At 37.1% G+C, this 18,826-nt stretch overlaps 1 protein-coding gene across 2 annotated transcripts in view; it reads left to right on the top strand.

Annotated features, from left to right (window-relative positions):
* LOC122076138 (DNA ligase 4) overlaps nucleotides 1-18,826 on the top strand; it is a 37,688-nt gene that overhangs the window by 6,911 nt on the left and 11,951 nt on the right. For both annotated transcript variants that reach the window (XM_042641442.1, XM_042641441.1), the window contains exons 3-14: nucleotides 1,959-2,044; nucleotides 2,239-2,375; nucleotides 5,784-5,858; nucleotides 6,182-6,273; nucleotides 6,622-6,693; nucleotides 14,017-14,096; nucleotides 14,204-14,241; nucleotides 14,373-14,379; nucleotides 14,535-14,690; nucleotides 16,907-16,982; nucleotides 18,503-18,627; nucleotides 18,711-18,745. In XM_042641442.1, the coding sequence (XP_042497376.1) occupies nucleotides 1,959-2,044; nucleotides 2,239-2,375; nucleotides 5,784-5,858; nucleotides 6,182-6,273; nucleotides 6,622-6,693; nucleotides 14,017-14,096; nucleotides 14,204-14,241; nucleotides 14,373-14,379; nucleotides 14,535-14,690; nucleotides 16,907-16,982; nucleotides 18,503-18,627; nucleotides 18,711-18,745 (979 nt within the window). The remainder of the gene's footprint in view (nucleotides 1-1,958; nucleotides 2,045-2,238; nucleotides 2,376-5,783; nucleotides 5,859-6,181; nucleotides 6,274-6,621; nucleotides 6,694-14,016; nucleotides 14,097-14,203; nucleotides 14,242-14,372; nucleotides 14,380-14,534; nucleotides 14,691-16,906; nucleotides 16,983-18,502; nucleotides 18,628-18,710; nucleotides 18,746-18,826) is intronic.

Raw genomic sequence — 18,826 nt, 5'->3', positions numbered from 1 at the left:
CCCTGGTCAATATATAATAAACCCTTCCATATCCCCTGCCATTTAACTTATCTAATAACCATTGAGAGTTCTGGTCTATTACAAGACTGCTATGGTTTATGATATTTGTTTCTAATTAACTAGGCCCTAGAGATCTGATTTCGGTTTTGGAACTCGGATCCACATCAGGGAGGGGGATAAAACTTCATTGGAAAATCTAGGGGTTCCAAAATGTTGGATCCCCCTATCAAAAACTCGATTTTATTAAATTCTTTAAAACATATATATTTTTTACAAGTTAATAACCTCCCTACAGATTACATCTGTATACTAATTGTTAAACTACCCTGGAAATAACTACTAAATAGCGTGGAAACTAATGCACAGGAAATTGAGAACAAGAAGTGAAATAAAAACAAAAATTTTACAATACAAATAGAATTCATATAAAACTACATAATTAAACTGCTCAAAAATTAAATATTAGATATTGTAAAAATTGAAAAGAAAAATTGAAAAGAAAAGTTAATCTAAAGATTAAAGAATGCACATATGTGGATAAAAGGAAGAAACCTAGAGGAGAATGAACAAAGGGAAATTATTTGTTTCTTATTTGGCATGCATGCACATGCCTACATGTTTGCTTATGTGTACATATGATAGAAAAGAAGTGTTGAAAAATTTAAATAGTATTTCCAACATTTAGAAAGAAAAGCATATACCCAACTTTAGATTTAACAATAGAATATATGAATCAAATTGCATAGGCGACACCTTTGACAGCTATGGGGGTGAGTAAGCCAAACCAGATTTGAAAAGAAACTAATAACAGAATACCAGTAGGTTTTGGCCAATAATAAGGTCAAAGGGCCTGATTTTAGTGTAGAAGATCTCTGCAAAATGTGATCAAAATCTGATGGTCAGATTCACACTTATGGAGTAATTCTACTTGGGGAAGATGGACACAATTGGGGCTTTAAACAGAGATCAACTAAGTCTCCAATAATTAATTGAACAGTAACATAATAGAGAAATTAAATGATTGAAATATTGAATTTTGGTCAAAATAATTGAAATGTCACATTTCTTCATATAAACTACCAAATTTTGAGTCGAAATTGTCAAAATTCGACTCAAAATTTGGGAAATGTGTTGAAGTTCCTGGAACACTTCAAATTTGTTCAAAAACTTACAAATCTTTGTGGATTCAAACCTCTCCAAAACTTATTTAAGCCCCCACGATAATATTGCAAAGAGATTTGAGCAATGTTTGAATGTTTACACTAACAAAATAGGATTCTAAACCAAACTACCACTTTGATTTATTTATTATTTATTTTTACATCTAATCAATCATACATGCATATTTATTCTTCAAATAAACATCTTCTAAAGTTTCATTTCTAAATTCTTTGTATTTCTTTTATTTTCCCTTGATTTCTTTCATTGTTCAAAATTTTTTCCAATTTTCCACAGATTTCACCCGTTATGAAGGAACATTTTGATTTCGAATAATGGCCTGCCCTGTCGAAATCTCAAACCTTTGTCCTAGAAGTGGTACTAGCTAGTGTTTGCATTGCACTATGCTAACCATCTCTACTTATCTGCTGTCTATTTGCTCAAGTATTCCCAATAGAAATAGATTGGCATTTCTATGAAAAATAATATATGGTTATTTCCTACCCAGCACCCCCCCCCCCAAAACAAAGAAAATCTGTATACGTGATTGATGAAATGTTAGCCAAGACTAGTTGGATGGACATCTAAGATCTAAAGTGGAGCTTGTACACTCACATTATCAGTTTAACTTCTGTTTTATTTTCATCTTAATTTCATAGGCATGTCGTATGCGATAGTTTTCTTTGCCTAAACATTTCAATAATTGTTAGACTATTTGCTTTAATCCTCTCCGTTGGGGTTCTATGTTTCTAATATTTTTGTTTTCCCTCTGTTTTTTCATTTGTTAACATTTACACCAGGGCAGAAAAGACAAATATTCTTTCTGATCTCATCACAAAAACCAATGCACAGGAAATGAAGTGGATTATAATGATCATTCTTAAAGGTGTTGTTCTCAACAATCATTTTATTCTTTCAACCGTGATTAACAACTTAAGAGTGACTTGGTGACCACATTGATGTGATTGTGTGTCAGAAGTTTTCCATCACTTGATCTGTTGGCCTTTAGATAATCTATCAAGTTTTGAAGGACAACAAATTTGCTTCTTTATTACCGAGTGTGATATATCATTTTTGCAGATCTCAAGCTGGGAATTAGTGAAAAGAGCATTTTCCATGAATTTCATCCAGATGCTGAAGACTTGTTTAATGTCACTTGTGACTTGAAGTTAGTTTGTGAAAAGTTGAGGGATCGAAGTCAGCGGCACAAACGACAGGCACTTTTCTTTCTGTCTCTTTCATATAGACACATGAACCCGCCTAACACGCTTGCAAATGTACAGAAACATTTGCATATTCCCCTTCTCGTAGCCTGGTGAATTGGCAAGTTTACTTGGAATGATCCTTCAAGCATGCTGAGGGGAGAATAGTATTGTGATAAGGAAAAGGAAAAATAAATATTAGAGACTAATGACGAAAACACCCCCTTCGTTTTGTAGCTCTCCCCAATCATACACCTGTGTGACGTCCCCAAACATTCCTTCAAAAGAACCCTCATGTTCTTTGAAAAAAGTGAAACCAGCGAGACCAAAATTTGAAAATTTTTCTTTCAAGAATTATTTTTTAGGAAACATGACTTGCAAAAAAGGGATTGGTGGTGGGAAATGGGCAGCATGGGAGAGATCATTTTGACATTCTGATTGTCCTTTTGTTAGCTGTAATTTGCCCCATTTCACTCTTCCTCTTGTTTAATCTAGTTTGGGCCCCGTAATCCAGTAGTTTTGGTTACTGTTCTTGTATCATAAGGTTTCATATGTGTCTCTGCAGGGTGTGAGAATAGATTAGAAATGGAGGTTCATTGAGCTGTATTTTAAGATCTTGATGGAATCAATCGGGGCATTAATGATAAAGGTTGAGGCTGAGTTATCTCCAACTCTTGTGCAGGTCTGCAAGCTTTATGTGGTGGGTGATTTCTGGTATGGGTGAAGACTGCAGTTCATGCCTTCAAGGATGATTGCAAGCTTAGTGAAAGTAATGAGGGATTTACTGGTAGAAAAGGGGGGATTGGAAATTTTGAGATTTGTAGTCTTATTTTCCAAAAGAACCCAGAAATAAAAGAAAGAAATGAAGAAGAGAAATCTTCTGGAGTCACCGCTTGGAAAGCTCTTCTCTACTGCATCCTAGCCTAGCCCCTAACCCCTAAGGCAGCCCTAAGCAGGCTATGGCAACCACTGTATGTTTCTTTGAATTATTTCTAGGGTAGGAAACACCACATGACCAGAATATTGGCAGCAAAAAAATTGATAGTATTCCACAGTTTTAAAACTGCTAGTTACTTGAGTTATATAGACAATGACTTTTGATTCTTTTGTAATTGGGGGACTTTGGGTTAACTATTTTGGCAGCCACTAGACTATACTAACCCCTTGAACTCATCAAAATGTAGAACGGATCAAATAAAGTCAGACTCGTCCCAAAGTCCCAAAGTAGAACATGACCAGTAAATTCAGCCATATAACCTAAAAGAACCCTACTTCTCCATCTGCCAGAATACAAAATAACCAAGAAACAAAACTGTGCAACCTGTCAAAGTACTGCATAATTCCTCAAAACTCTAGATGCTAATCAGGAGAAGGTGGACAACAATGGTAACCCAGCTCCAGTGTGGCCCCACCAGCATCACCATTCCAAATTAGCACCCTTGAGCATCACCAGTGGTGTATTTTTTTGCCGATGATATTATTCTGGTGGATGAGGCAGTAGCAGAGATTAATGATAAGGGGGAGGTTTTAAGATAAGTAGAACGAAGATGGAGTATATGGTGTGTAACTTTAGTTGCACTAAGAATTTGAGCTGAGAGAGCTATTGGAAAGTGTTTATTTTAGATATTTGGGGTCAACCATAAACAAAGAAGGTGATATAGATGATGATGTTTCTCAGAGAATTAAAGTAGGATGGATGAAGTGGAGAAGTGCATATGGAGTGGTGTGACTGATGTATTCTTCTAAAGCATAAAGGAAAATTCTATAGGACAATCGTGAGACCGGCTATGATGTATGGGGCGGAATGTTGGGCAGTCAAGAAAAGTAATATAGATAAATTGAGTATAGCAGAGATGAGACTGTTGAGATGGATGTGCGGCAAAACTAGGAGAGATGGAGTTAGGAATAACCGTATTAGAATTGATTTGGGAGTTGCCTTGATTTATGACAAGCTTTGAGAAATTCGTTTAAAGTAGTATGGCCATGTTCAACGGTGGCCTTGGGATGCTCCAGTAAGGAGGAGTGATCAAATCAGATGGAAGGCGCTAAAAGATCTAGGGGCAGGCCTAAGATGACCATAGGAGTAGTAAGGAAAGACATGTAGAGCATAATTGTCACGGCGACAAGGAGAACTAAGGCGGCAGAGGGTTGTCTAAGCGCTTAGGCGAGAAGGCGTACGCCTTGAGGCGAACAAGGCGACCAATTGTTATTTTTTATTTTTCCTATTTTCTAACATTATTTAGTAAGCTATATATATCTTGTATCATAAAAAATCAAGATTAAGCAACATCAAGTCATTAAAAATCAACATTTAGCCATATTAAATCATAAAAAATTGACATTAAGTCATATTAAGTTATAAAAAATCAAAATTTAGAGAAATGCTCTGGTTCTATAATAAGTTTGACTGGTCAAATGATATTATTTTTACATGAGACTTTTTGTATCAGTTATAATATAAAATCAGCTTTCCAACAAGTCTAAGATTACTTAAATCTGAGTTGTAATGACAAAGTTATGCTCTGGTCAAACTTATTTTTAAGTGTGCGAATGCTGTTAAAATCGCCTGAATGAAAATAATTTTATGGATATCAAAACAAAAAATTATTTTACCGGACTTTTGGTTTTTAACAATGTTTTAACATGATAGAATTTATAAAATTTTCATAATTGAGAAAAACTCCAGCATTTAAAAGTTGAAAATCGCCCCTATAACCAAAATTCAGTTTTTCTTCTTGGACTGGGGGGTTGACTTTTTATCCTTTTGGAATTTGATTTTTAAACTATTTTTATTGGATTCAAATAGGGGGTATTTGCTTATTTATGAATAATATCTTAAGTAAATGAAATAACAAATATAAATAGCATTTACTTAAATGATATTTGGCATAAATAAGTGCCAAAGCACAAGGCGGCATGCAGTGCAATAAGGCGACTGTCGCCTAGGCCCCAGGCAAACCGCCTGGACGCCTTGACAACTATGATGTAGAGTCAAGGTCTTGACTTAGTATGATCTCAAATAGAGCTGTTTGGAGGGCAAAGATCCAGCTGACCCAATTTGGGATGTTCCTGAGGTTTTGCTTTGTTTTTTTCTTTTTACTTTATTTTTATTTTACCCTCTCACGGATCCATGTAGTTGACCCCATTTAGCTGGGAAAAAGGCTGAGTTGTTGTTTGTTTGGAGAATTCTCTACTTCTGGATCTTTAGGGACCTCTTTTTGAGGCTGTTTATCTAGTCTTTTCTGTCTCACCCCTTTACCCTCCGTTTTCTTTTAATATAGAAGAGGAAAAGAAGAAGAAAAGGAAATAGTTCTTTCCTTCCCACAACATTATGCTTTATCTTGCAAGGTCGTCTACCCCTTTCACAAAAGCATTGGTTCTATTTATTTCCCTATTGACAAGGTTTTTTCATCGTCCATGTAGGACATAGAAGTTGGAAAAGCTGTGCGTCCTCAACTTGCTATGAGAGTTGCTGATGCCAATGCTGCATGGAAGAAGGTTCTTATACAGTTTCTTCTTGTTAATGTTTTTATTATTATTTAGTGTTCCAATTGATCCTTCCATTCATATGACTAGGTTGCTCTTTTGTTTTAGCAGTTCCTAAATGTCTAGGTTATAATACCTTGAAACTTGTAATGCAAGAGAGATAACTTTCAGGAACTTAAAAAGGCAATATTTACCTAAAGTGATGTCTCTATGAATGACATTTTTTTTTTGTTACTTTCCTAATGAGCATATTACTTACTTCTGTAGTTCCTTCGTGTATAACAAGTTGTGGTAGTCATATTTAAACTCTTTTCTTGATCTCTCCCCTTCCACAGCTGCATGGAAAGGAAATGGTCGTTGAGTGCAAATTTGATGGAGATCGAATCCAAATTCATAAGAATGGCACAGAGATACACTTTTTCTCACGGTAGTTTCACTTTGATTAGCTATTTTTTCTTTCTTTAATTTAGTTCCATTTGGATTAAAAGGCCTATGTTCTATGGGGCCCTGGGCTATTTTTTTATGGGGTTAAAATTGTTTCGGGCCTAATGTCACCCTGTCACCACTCCTGCACTAACTGGTTAAAATATTTCTGGACTCTATTATCTGACTATAATTCTTTCTCAAACTGCTTTGGGTGTGCCTCTTGGTCCAATTCACTTAAAAAATCGTGTAACTATTTCACCATCTCTGGCTCTTATTTCCATAATCCTGTAGATTGGTTACATCATTATTTTGTTTGATGTAATCTGATCAATGACTTGTTTTTATGTAGGAACTTTCTTGATCATTCTGAATATAGACATGCAATGTCAACTATTATTATAGAAAATATCCTGGTTGGCAGGTAAGTGTTCTTGTAAAAAATTTCACCAACTGTACATATTGTTTCTGGTGGATCTTCTTGTGTTTGATTTATCTGTTATATTTTCATTCTCGTGCAATGAGGATAGCAAGCAAGGCCTTTGACGATAATGAATTCTCTCCCTTACGGGAGATTTTCTTATGAACCTTCTAACTCTACCCAGGTAGTAGGGCTCTGTTAGATAACGTATTCCGCGATGTTTCTTATGGGAACAAAAAAAAAAAACACACACACACACACACACACTTAAAAACTGTTTGGCACACCAGTTCGTTTTTTTTGTTCTCTGGGGTTGAACCAACCTCCGGGAACAGTTCTGGAGAAACAAAATGAAATCTGTTTTGTGTTCTCAGAACACATTTAAAAAAAAGAGAGCACTCAAACCTGATCTCTCTTGTCTCTCTCATTTCCCCATACCCACCCTCTGCTACTTCCACCCACCATGTTCCTTCCCCTCTCTCTCTCTCTTGAGCCCTCCTCACTCTCCAGCCATCATCGGCAACCCTCCCTGCAACCAGTTCCCCTTCCCATTGCCGCGCACCTGCAACCGTCCCTGCTCTTCCTCCCTCCCTCTCATTTTCAACCGAAATTTCATGAATATTTCGGTTTTGACCAAAATTGAGATGAAATGACTATCGAAATTGGAGTGTTGAAATGGTTTGAAATTTCACCAAAATTTTCCGGTTTCGACAGAAATCAAAATGGGGTCAAAATCTGAAATTTCAAGCCTTGGTTCCTCTTTGCAGGCAGAGGAGACAAATCAAGCAACACCGGTGTTCTCCTCGGATTCGGTGAAGTTCCATCTTTGGTACTGATGAACCATCAAATTCTATCGGCCTCCTGAATTTCCAGATTCAGGGAAAATATAGTGCCGTTGCCTTCCACGACTGAAACTTCTTCTCTGTCTGTCTCCTCTTTCCCCCAAATATCCATCCAGTCATTGATTCATACAGCTGCCTTTACGTTATTTCTACTGTGAAGCTGTAACAAGGAAAGTTCTCTCGTTCTCTCGTTCTCTCGTTCTCTCTTTGTCTTTACCCTGTAGATCCTAGGAAGGAATTCCCAATCCCATGCTCACTTGCAAACCCACCTTTGAGAATTGAGTCCACAGCCTGGAAAATCACTGAGTAATAAAAAACAAAAGCCAGTAATGCCAATGAAAAGTTTTGCAGCTTTCCCTCTGTCTGGATTGTTAGAAACCCTTTGGTGATTGACTGATTGGGTCTTATCTATCCTCTCCCCCTCTTTTCTTTTTTATCCTTTCTTCCCTTTTTCTGCCATTGCCATGGAATCACCTGAGAGTGTCTCCATGGAAGTCGAAGCTGCGGATAAGCTCGTCCTCAGGTGGGAATCCACTGTATCCTATGAGGCCAGGGAGTGAATGATCTTGATTCGTGAAGGAGTTGCAGAGGGCGAGATGGGAGAGAGAAGTGTTCTTATGCTATGTTACCAAACACATTCCTATCTAGCATAAGTGCTCTCTAAGAACAGAAAAAAATAATAAAATAAAATTCTGACTCAGAAACACTCCCGCAGAACAGAAAGGTTATCATACATGCCCTAGATTCCTGGTATTTGTTTTTGGAGGAAGTCCATAATATGATGGAAAGTTAATGCTCAAGTGGTTTGCTAATTATTCCAATTTAGGTGTATCACCATCATAAGAACTTCACTGTTCTGAGAATTTAATACTTTTGTAGAAAAGTTATTGTGTAATGTCTAAGGATGAATATGAGACATCCAAATTGGAGCATTAAAAGATTTAAAGAGCTCAATGATCTGGGGTTAGCCCAAAACTGAAACTAGAAATTAGAATAAGAAAGCGTTTAGTGATTATGTCAAGAAAGAAGAAAGGAATTTGATATCAGTTAGGGCCTAAAGATGTCAAGAACATGGGACAGAAATAAAAGTAATTATAATAAATATTAAGAAAAAAAAGAAAGGATTATTTTCCTTCAGGAACCCAACTAGGGATTTCTCCGAGCCCACCTGGAGGCCTCAGTCCATAAGGATTGATATTATAAAAAATCACAGTTCTGAAGGCCTCACCTAGGCCCTTTATAATGGTAAGGCCTGCACTTGCCTGGTTTTTCATAACAAGGCCCTTGTCTACGCATCACTTTGGTTGTATTGGCCAGATTTTGACCTAGGTGGGCACCATTTTGGGAGTTCTTTTTTTCAAACTTGGGTTTGGTCGTCTGCTTTATGGTGCAATTAATTTTATTTATATTTTATCGTATCTTTAAGGGGGGTTAAACTTGCAGAAGCACCAAAAGTAATTGAGTAAAATTTGAAAAATAATATAAATAAGCCCTAAAATCATAGAAATTGGAAAACTAGTACTTGATCATTTATTGTTTGTCTTGATGAGTGTTGACTGATTGGTGAGGAGAAATTCTAGGAAAACCCTGGGGTCACCTATCTAGCTGACTCCCCAACTGCAATGCACCACATTGTATCCCCTATTTCATAGCCTCTAGTTGAGGAACTTTTTATTCCTTTGAGGCCAGCCCACGATCAAAAAAAAAAAAAATTTTTTTTTTGAGGGGTGTGGGCTATCTAGATGGCTGACCCTTGATGCAATCCCAGTCGCAAAACCCTACTTTGGGTTCGCAATGGTCCCATAAGAACAGTAAATAATTAAATCTAAAGATCTAGTGGCATTTCTGTAAATATTGGAAACCGTTGAGGATCCTTTTGGAAGGAAAAAGAAGACTCAGGACCAAACTGGAAACAAATTTCTTAGTAAGGGCTGTTTCTGGAAATTAAACTCTTAAGAATGGGAAAGGGGAGGGGCTTTTCTGTAAATTTAACCAACAGTACTTCAACCTACGACTTGAATAGGAACCCGTGGTAATTGGTTTGCTTCTTAAATTACTCTCTTGATTCACTCTCAATTAAGATGAACTTTTGGGGTTATACTGCTGGCCCCTCAAGACTCTTGAATAATCACAAAGAACAACCCAAACTTCAGCTGAGAGATTAATAAATACTCCTTGAAATAAGAACTGGCAGAAGAAAGAAAACCAGATCTGAGTTCAATTTATAACCCCCAGCAGGGATCAATTTCAGGCCTAAGCTTCTAGGGTTCGAATCAACCCAGAGTGATGAACCAGCAACCAGGAATTAAGAAAAAAGAAGGGGTGGGGGAGGATCCATCAATTCTCAATCAGCCCAGTAAGTTCGATAGTAGCATGAAAGCAAACAGAAATCAGAAACAAAATCAAGGGATAGAGGAATAAGAAGGGAGAAAGGAAGAAGATGGTACCTGCAATGTAAGGAAGATGGAAGGAATCACAAAAGAAGAGGAAAGGAGACCAAACGGCTAACCTGGTCCTTCATGGCTCACAACTGTGTGGAAAAAATCAATTCTCTTCTCTTGGTGGCTACATGTATATTTAAAGACTTCCGCACAATGGTAAGGTTGCTCTATTGCAAGCTGGTGGTCCTAGGTTCAAATCTGGAAACAGCCTCTCCGAAGCAGGGGTAAGGTTGCATACATAGGCCCCTCCCAGACCATGCAGTAGTGGGAGCCTTGTGTACTGGGTACACCCTTTATTATACTAAATGTTAAGATTTTTTTTTTTTTGGGTAGAAATTAAGATAACTTGGTCAAGTATTAGCAATTTGTAAGTACTAAAAAACCTGAAAGGTCCTGATTGAATTCCTGTTTTATGCGTGCTTTGGCTGATATGGCCCTGCCTAGGTGCCTAGGCTTCTAGGCTTCTGGCCAGTACCTTGGCTGGCCTTGGCACCATGACAGCTATGTAACACTAACCTTAAAATATGGAACTCCATAGAAAATTTCTTCTTCGTTTACTAGAAAAGTCAGCTAAATAGGGTTTTGCTATGGAGCTACAGTACTGACCTCCTAGGTGGTCACACCTAATGTTTCGAAGCAATTGCACTGAGATGGCAGAAACTTAGATTCCAAGAATGAAGAAGTAACCCAAACACTATATAATCCAAAATAGGACTAAGCATGAAAAAGAACCAGATTCAACAACGGAAACCAAAAATAAAACTCAAAATAGCAACTTAAAGGACTAATGCCACATAGCACCTCAGCCTTGTAGAATTAGAGTTGGACCAAGGATTAAAGTATCGGTATCGGTTGTAGTATCGATTAGCTGAATTTAAGATACGTATCGGAGGGTATTGGAGATACTATAAACCATGAGTTAGACAGATGATGTGCGGCGTGTGCCTTATAATCACCTCCAGTTTCCATGTGGACCTCAAATATTCCAAGTGATCCAAATAAGAGAGGGAGCCATAGGACTAAGCCAGTGATGCCTCCTTGTACACCATTTAGTGCTTTAACCGTTTCCTATCATACAGTGAGGGCTGGTGAATTTCATAATGATGAAAGTCATTCGATTGTTTGTGGGGAGGCTCTAACTGATTCTCTTCTTTCCTTCTTACTCAGCATATGACGCTGTTTACTACATCGTACCTTTTATCTGCAGTAGGCATGAAAAATAATTTGTCAATGTAAATGAGTAGGTAGATATGAGTGAAGTGAAATTTTATTAATGCAAGCAAAAAGAAGGAAGATAGAGGAGTTAGTCTCTAAGCAATCCAGTATCTGGCTCTACCAGGGTTCGAAAACTCGGTGATATCTTGGATATTTCGGTATATATATATTTTACCAAAACGAAATGGCATACGAAACACAAAAAGTACATAATCTTGGTAATATTTCGGTCATTTCACTTCAAAATTTCGCTCACTTCAGCAAAAAAAAAAAAGCACTATTTTGTCAAAATTTCGACAATCTCGGTCATTTTGTTTTGCTCATTTTTGTTAATTTCGGCGAGCCATTAGCACCCCCGAAATGGCCAGAGAAACACATGGGAAAAAGTACACCGTTTCGGCAAAATTTGTTATTTCGATGGTTTTGAAACCACACCGAAACGAAATGAGTTCTTGAACCTTGGGGTCTACTCTTCCCTCCTTCACAAAGACTTTCTTTGGACTACCAACATCAACCCCAATTTCTCCTGTGTTTGGCATAAGATCCTTCATGCTAGGCCTCTTACCTTAACTGGCATCAGATCCCACATTGATAATGGAGCTGGAACTTCCTTCTGGGTTGACAATTGGCACCCGACTGGGGTGCTCTCACTGATTATTGGCCATAGATCAGTTTACTCTTCTGGTTTCCCCATAACTTCCGTGGTCTCCTCAATCATCTCCTATGGCTCTTGGTCCCCCCTTTAGACATCCCATCTTGTTGCCATTTGGCAGTCCCTCCCCCTTTCTGATAGAGATGATCGTGTCATTTGGTCCCCCTCCTGGGGTTGCTTTTCCTCTTCCTCTGCTTGGAACCTTGATCGGTGATCATTCCCTCCATCCCTTGGCATAAAGTTGTTTGGTTCAAATCTCACATCCCTCGTCACAGTTTCATTGCTTGGAGAGCCCTCTCTAGCTGCCTCCCCACCCAATCCCTCCTCATTTATCGCCGTATGCATGTTTCCACTGCCTATTGTTTTTGCTGGAATGGTTTAGAGGATAACAACCACCTTTTCTTTAACTGTTTGGCACATTTGGAAGTGCTTCCTTGCCAAATGCTGACCTGCTCGGAGAAGGCTCGTCCCCCTTCAACGAGAATGGGTTTGGATTGATATGACCTTTTATGGGAGATCTATCTGTGACACTGCTGGAAAACTTGCCTTTGGGGCCGCCATCAACCATACTTGGATAGAGCGTAACTTTCGTAGATGTACTTCCAACTCTAGATCCTTCGATAAGATCTGGAATTCCATCTACTTCGACGTCTCCTCCAAACTTAGCACTTTTCCCCATACCTCAGTTGTTGATTCCCCAAGGAACATGCTTATTGTTTTCTGTTGAGTCTTGCCCTTGTCTATCTTGACTTCCCCCTGCCCTTTAGGGTTGTACTCCCCTTCTTTGCCCTTCATGGCATTTTATATTCCTTTTCCCCTCTTTCTTTCCCTTGTTATTAGATTTTTATTCACAAAAAAAATAAAAAAATAAAAAAATAAAAAATAAAAAAAATCTCAAAAGTGGAAATATTTGGATCCCTAGAAAATAATTATCATGGGAAGAGTTGGATTTCTACAAAATAAACCTCTCCAAAAACTACTCTCTTACACACATGCATTTATAATGAAAATAAACTACCTCACGACTCCTAGCCATTAGATTGCTCTATTATATCTAAACCCTCCATTTAACACAAGACAAAGATAGCATAGTTGTCAAGGCGACCCAAGACGGTGTAGGGGTGCCTAAGCGCTTAGGTGACAATGAGCTAGCCTAGGCGGCCAAGATGCCCAAGTGTTATTTTTTTATTTTTCCTCTTTTGTAACATTATTTAGTATGTTACATTTACCTTATATCATAAAAAGTCATCATTAAACCACATCAAGTCATAAAAAGTCATCATTAAACCACATCAAGTCATAAAAAGTCAACACTAAGTCACATCAAGTTATAAAAAACCAACATTTAAAGAAATGTCATTGTTCTCTAATAAGTTTGATTAGTCAAATGATTTTATTTTTACGTGAGACTTCTTGTATTAGACATAGCATAAAACCATCTTTTCAACAATTCTAAGTTTAAATTTGAGTTGTAATGATAAAGTTATGTTCCAATGAAACTTGTTTTAAAGTGCACGAATGCTGTTAAAACGCCTGAATGAAAATAATTTTTTGAACATCAAAACAAAAGATTATTTTCTTAACTTTTGGTTTTTAGTAATGTTTTACTATGGTAACATTTATGAAATTTTCAGAATTGAGAAAACCCCAACATTTGAAAGTTGAAAATCACCCTTGCAACAAAAAATCCAGCTTTTGTTCTTGGATTGGGGGGTTGAATTTTTATCCTTTTGGAATTTGAATTTTAAAATATTTTTATTGGATTCAAATATGGGGTATTTGCTTATTTATGAATAATGTCTTAAGTAAATGAAATAACAAATATAAAAACATTTACTTAAATGATAAATGTTGCCCCTTGTAGTAAGGCGCCAGTGCAATTATCCGACAGTCGTTGAGTCCCCAATTAGGCCGCTTGGACACCTAGTCGTCCCCTGAGTGACGCCTTGACAGCTATGAAAGATAGTCCTATATAGTGGCATAAAATGACTCAACTACCCATGAACTTGCATCTTTTATCAGGGTTGAATTGTGGTTGTAGTTTGTAGTTACCATAATTTACCATCTCATGAACTAGTCATCAACATTGTTGTGACTTGTGAGAGAATTTCTATGGAAAAATTTAAAACATTTTAGGCCTTTACTTTTCATTGTTTTAATCATAATTTTATTTCAGGTGTATACTTGATGGAGAAATGTTGGTTTGGGACACATCTACCAATCGTTTTGCAGAGTTTGGCTCAAATCAAGAAATAGGTCTTTAAACTGTTTGATTCATTCATTGGCTCCCCCCAACGGGTTCTTGTGAATATATCTCTACTTGTAGTATTATGTGATGTTAAAATATTTTTTGATTCATACAGCAAAGGGAGCAAGGGAAGGACTAGACAGTGATCGACAGGTATCACCAGTGCGATGTCACTGCTATTTTATTTTTTTTTCATGCAGGTTTTCCTCAGTACTTTTATGATCTCACTATTGAAAATGGTGTTATATTACTATATAAACTAATCTGGTTTCCTTGTGATGCAGTTATGCTGTATCCTCCGTCCGTCCCTGTTTTTCCTTGAGGTTTCCAAGTTACTTGTTTTAGCATGGATGCTTGAGTCCATGACACTTCATTTTCTGGAAATTAAAACATGAAGGCAACTGGATATGAGAGACTATGTTAGCCTTAACATAATTTGATGGTAGATGTTGCATTTGATATTCTTTATGTTGGAGACACTAGTGTCATCCATCAGAGTTTGAAGGAACGACATGAGCTTCTACGGAAAGTTGTAAGGCCTTTGAAGGGTCGTTTGGAAATATTATTGCCTAACGGTGGTCTTGATGCTCATCATCCTTTAGGTAAAAAGGATGGGAACAGAATTATTTTTACTATCATTTTCTAGATTCTGCTGATGTGTTTTTCAATTCTTCAAAGGAATCATTTAACACCAAATGCATAGAATGAAGTTAATTATGCTTATGAGATTTTCCAAGCGGCTTTTTAGGTTTTTGTCTTTTTGGAGGGTTTACTGGTTCTTACCAATGGGTAGGTATGCTGAATGCACTGCCTTTTAGGATATAAGGACTAGTCGGAGGCCATATCAGTATATGCTTGAGGACAAATATGTTGTAGAGATGATTCAAGGAATTACCTGAAACGATCTTTAAGGTTAAGCCAATGACCCACATGGTTGCAATGTAGGAACTAGAAGGTATGCCTTCCGAATTTCCTGATATAAAAGGTTGGGGTTTTACTATAAAAAAATGGTATAACACAGCATGAAATATTGTTGGGTGTGGTCATCGAAATCTTCAACAACTCACTAGGAAACTAATTTGTGAAAGATTTGAGCTACAAATTAGGATTTAATTTCTCACCATAGAAATACCAAAAGCAAGCCTCCCTGATGATCTCTTTATCTGCACTCCTCCCCCCGGCTTTTGTTTACCTCAAACTTTGTCAGAATACCACTTGTTGAATCGCCGACGACTTTCTTTCCAGTAGCCTTTAAAAGGCCCCTTTATAGGTTTAGTGGCTTTTAACTGAAGCACAGTAACCTCACACAAACTTCCAAGGATTCTTTGATTGAATTTGGAGTCTTTACCACAAACAGACAGAAATAATTTTAAGTGCATGAGATCAGAGGCCTGGCATTCTTCATATAGATGTGGAGGGCCGATTCTATGATCATACAATTTGTTGGAGACCAGCCTTTCCAATTCCTGGGTAATTTTTGGTCGGTAGACTTAATTCTTTAATGTTTTTGGTGTAGCAACTTGTATGTGATCACTAAGTAATCACAAATTTACCAGAAATAGTATTTGATAAGACCTTGTGAAATAAAAATGTTGTAGTGAGACATGCATTCTATTTTTTTTTTGATAGGTTGCAAGATCACAAGAAGTTGCTACAAATGGAAATTTGCAATGAAAATTTAACAACAAACTCCAAACTCAGCCTTATCCCAACTTAATGGGGTCGGTAATTATATCAAATGCAATGAAGATTTAACAAAAGATACCAAATTTTACAATTAATTACAAGTAAAGGGCACTGTTTATTGTGGCAAAGTGGTGAATGCCATCTTTTAACCATGTCAACTTGATGTGACTTGTGAGACTCCAACAGAGGTCAAGTATCAGAGATAGAATAGTGTAACAAGATTAGATACTAAAATAATAAGTTTCTCATATTTTGATCTCTAAAGGAAAACTGACAGTTGGGGTACTGGCATGTCAGTTTGTAAGTTCTGGAAGAAAAAAAACAAGAGAAGCTTTGAGGTCAGGTTTTTCAATGGATGCAGGTCCAAGAGTCGGGCTCCGAACATTAAACTTGATAGTTACAAAGAGTGCTTGGAAAGGCATATTTAGGGTCTTCATTGATTTTATCCTAACATTGTTTTGACTCTTTGATTGCTTTAATCTCCTTTAGATAATTTGATGTTGGGACTTAAGCATGACTCATGAGGGCAAATGAAAACCCTAAATTACCCTTAATAATTAAATAACCAAAAGACAAAATGCTGTCACTTAGATATAGTTCGGTCCTGGAAAAATGTTCACGAGGAGGGGCCTCTTATTTCTTGCCAATGTTACCTAAATTGTGCTGGCTTGAATTCACAGTGGCTTTCCAAAGTGTCTATGAAAAATTTCTCAAAATGCTTCTTTGCGCTTCTGGGGATGCTTTCATTCCTGCTTCTGCTTGTTTAGGGATTTCTTTTTGTTGCTTCTGATTTATGTCAATCTACTGTCTTTACATGAGACTTAATTAGATCCCCAAGCCAAGATTTACAGAGGTGCATAACTTTTGTTTAACTTAATTCTCTTCTGGATTTGAGCCTTCCAATCCTGCAAGATTCAAGATGCAGATGTCAAACATTCTTGTCGCAGCCCATTTGATAACCCTGAATTTTATGTGTTCAAACATTGGCATGCTTGTATGGTAGAGATTTTGGACATGATAAGGAGCCTTTAAGTCTTAAGATTTCATTGATTTTCTGTGGGTTGACTTAACAAAGTTTATTACTAGAGCATATATAGGTGCTTCGTATTGATGTACTGTATTGATCATGCAGGGGATCCATGTTGGTCTCTTACTGCAAGTAGTGTGGAAGACATTGAAAGGTTTTTCAAGGAAACTATTGAAAACAGGTGAGTAAACTTTTCTTACTAATTTTTCCTTGTTCCAGTTATTGAGAGAATCAGGTGTTTTTCCTTCAAATCCTAACATATAATCCAAGTCACTGACTTCATGATAGATGGCATGTACACCAAAATGAGGCCTTATATCTTGAACACATGTCCGATGCACAGAGGATCAGGATTTTTTACTGAATGAGACCGTTGATATTTTCTGTGTAACCAGTGTGATTGGAAGAGTTAATTACTGCTTCAGAAACTGGACCATCTACTGAATATTGATTTGAGTTCAATTGAAATTCCTTGAAAATACTGTTTGATTTATTCTGAGTCTTGAGGTTGGAAACAACTGAAATATGTAGTTTGAACAGAAGGGATTGATAGGAGATATCAATCATTGAAGTGGCAGAAGACATGGCTAAGAAGCTCTTTGTCACTCCAAGTGGCAATATTTTGGTGAAGGGTTAAAAAAGGTTTTTGGTGGGACGTTTTCTGGGTATCAAACTAGGAGGCAATGTCCAGTAACATAATTGTCAAGGCGTCGCCTAGGTCTAAGCTACCAGTTGCCATTTGTGCCAAAGCATATATATATAGTCATTTATTGCATGCCTAGGGTGCCTAGGTGGGCACTTTTTCGCGTTCGCCTAGTCATCCCTCTCCAAAACCTTGGGTCTCCTTGTCACTCTGACAATTGTGCATAACGGAACCAAAAAAAAGTGACATAATGGAACATATACTTATATGCAGCATAGAAGCCATATCAATGCAACATGATATAATTATGCTAGTAATGGCCTAATATGAGAAAACCAACATATAAGAAACAAATCATAGGGTATAACATAAGCATATTCATTAAACAACAAAACAATAAACATAATAAACGTAAACTCATGAAGTGTTAATAACACGTGCTGTCGCCGTGGACTCAAGAAAGAGCCTAGGCAACTCCTTGATAACTATGTTGTTATGTTCTATCTTGCTTTTTGGCCTCTAAAAGATAAAGGAAATGATATAGATGATGTAGGACAGTCTTTTGCTAGGCGTTACACTATGGGTGGCTTGATCTGAACTCATGGATTCCATTGCCAATCCAACCATTTAGATAGATTTAACTTTGGATTGGGTACATATCTAATTTTATTTTCCAATTTCAACTGTATTGTGCAATTGTTTTTTCAGTTGTGTAATTCTTTTTCAATTCTTTTTCAATTCTTTTTCAAGTATTACTTTGTAATGAAGCCAAGTCTGTTTGGGCTGAAAATATACAGTAGAGAATGCGAGATGTGTCAGACCTACTTATGGACTGAATTTAGTTGCGAAGTAGTTTCCATAGACAGATGTGAGAACCAATGATATGAGTCATGGTCAAGGCCACAATCAAACACAACTTGTTTTTTATATGGCTTCCTGTACTGGCTTTGAAGGAGCATAAAGAGTGTGTGTGTGTGTGTGTTTTATCTTTTGTTAGTAAAGTTGATTTTGTTTTTGCTTTCTCTTTGATGGGTGTAACCATTTCGTTATCCTTTTAGAGACGAAGGAATTGTGCTGAAAGACCTTGGTTCTAAATGGGAACCTAGTGATCGAAGTGGAAAGTGGCTAAAGTTGAAACCGGATTACATACATCCTAGTTCTGATATGGACATTCTGATCATAGGTTTTGACATATCTTTATTTTTAAATTATGCTTTTACGCCATTAATGTATTTCACTGTTTTAAGTTAATGTTGTTATTGATAGGAGGGTACTATGGATCTGGACGTCGAGGAGGAGAGGTCAATTTTCTTCTATTCTCCCAACTTGTAACTCTTTAGAGGGATTTTTCCCTCCCTCCAAAATAGTATCTGAATTTCATT

The sequence above is a fragment of the Macadamia integrifolia genome, chromosome 4, assembly GCF_013358625.1.
Source record: "Macadamia integrifolia cultivar HAES 741 chromosome 4, SCU_Mint_v3, whole genome shotgun sequence".
NCBI classification, from domain to species: domain Eukaryota; kingdom Viridiplantae; phylum Streptophyta; class Magnoliopsida; order Proteales; family Proteaceae; genus Macadamia; species Macadamia integrifolia.
Note: the sequence above shows the minus strand (reverse complement) of the source record. Positions and strands in the feature narration are given on the sequence as shown.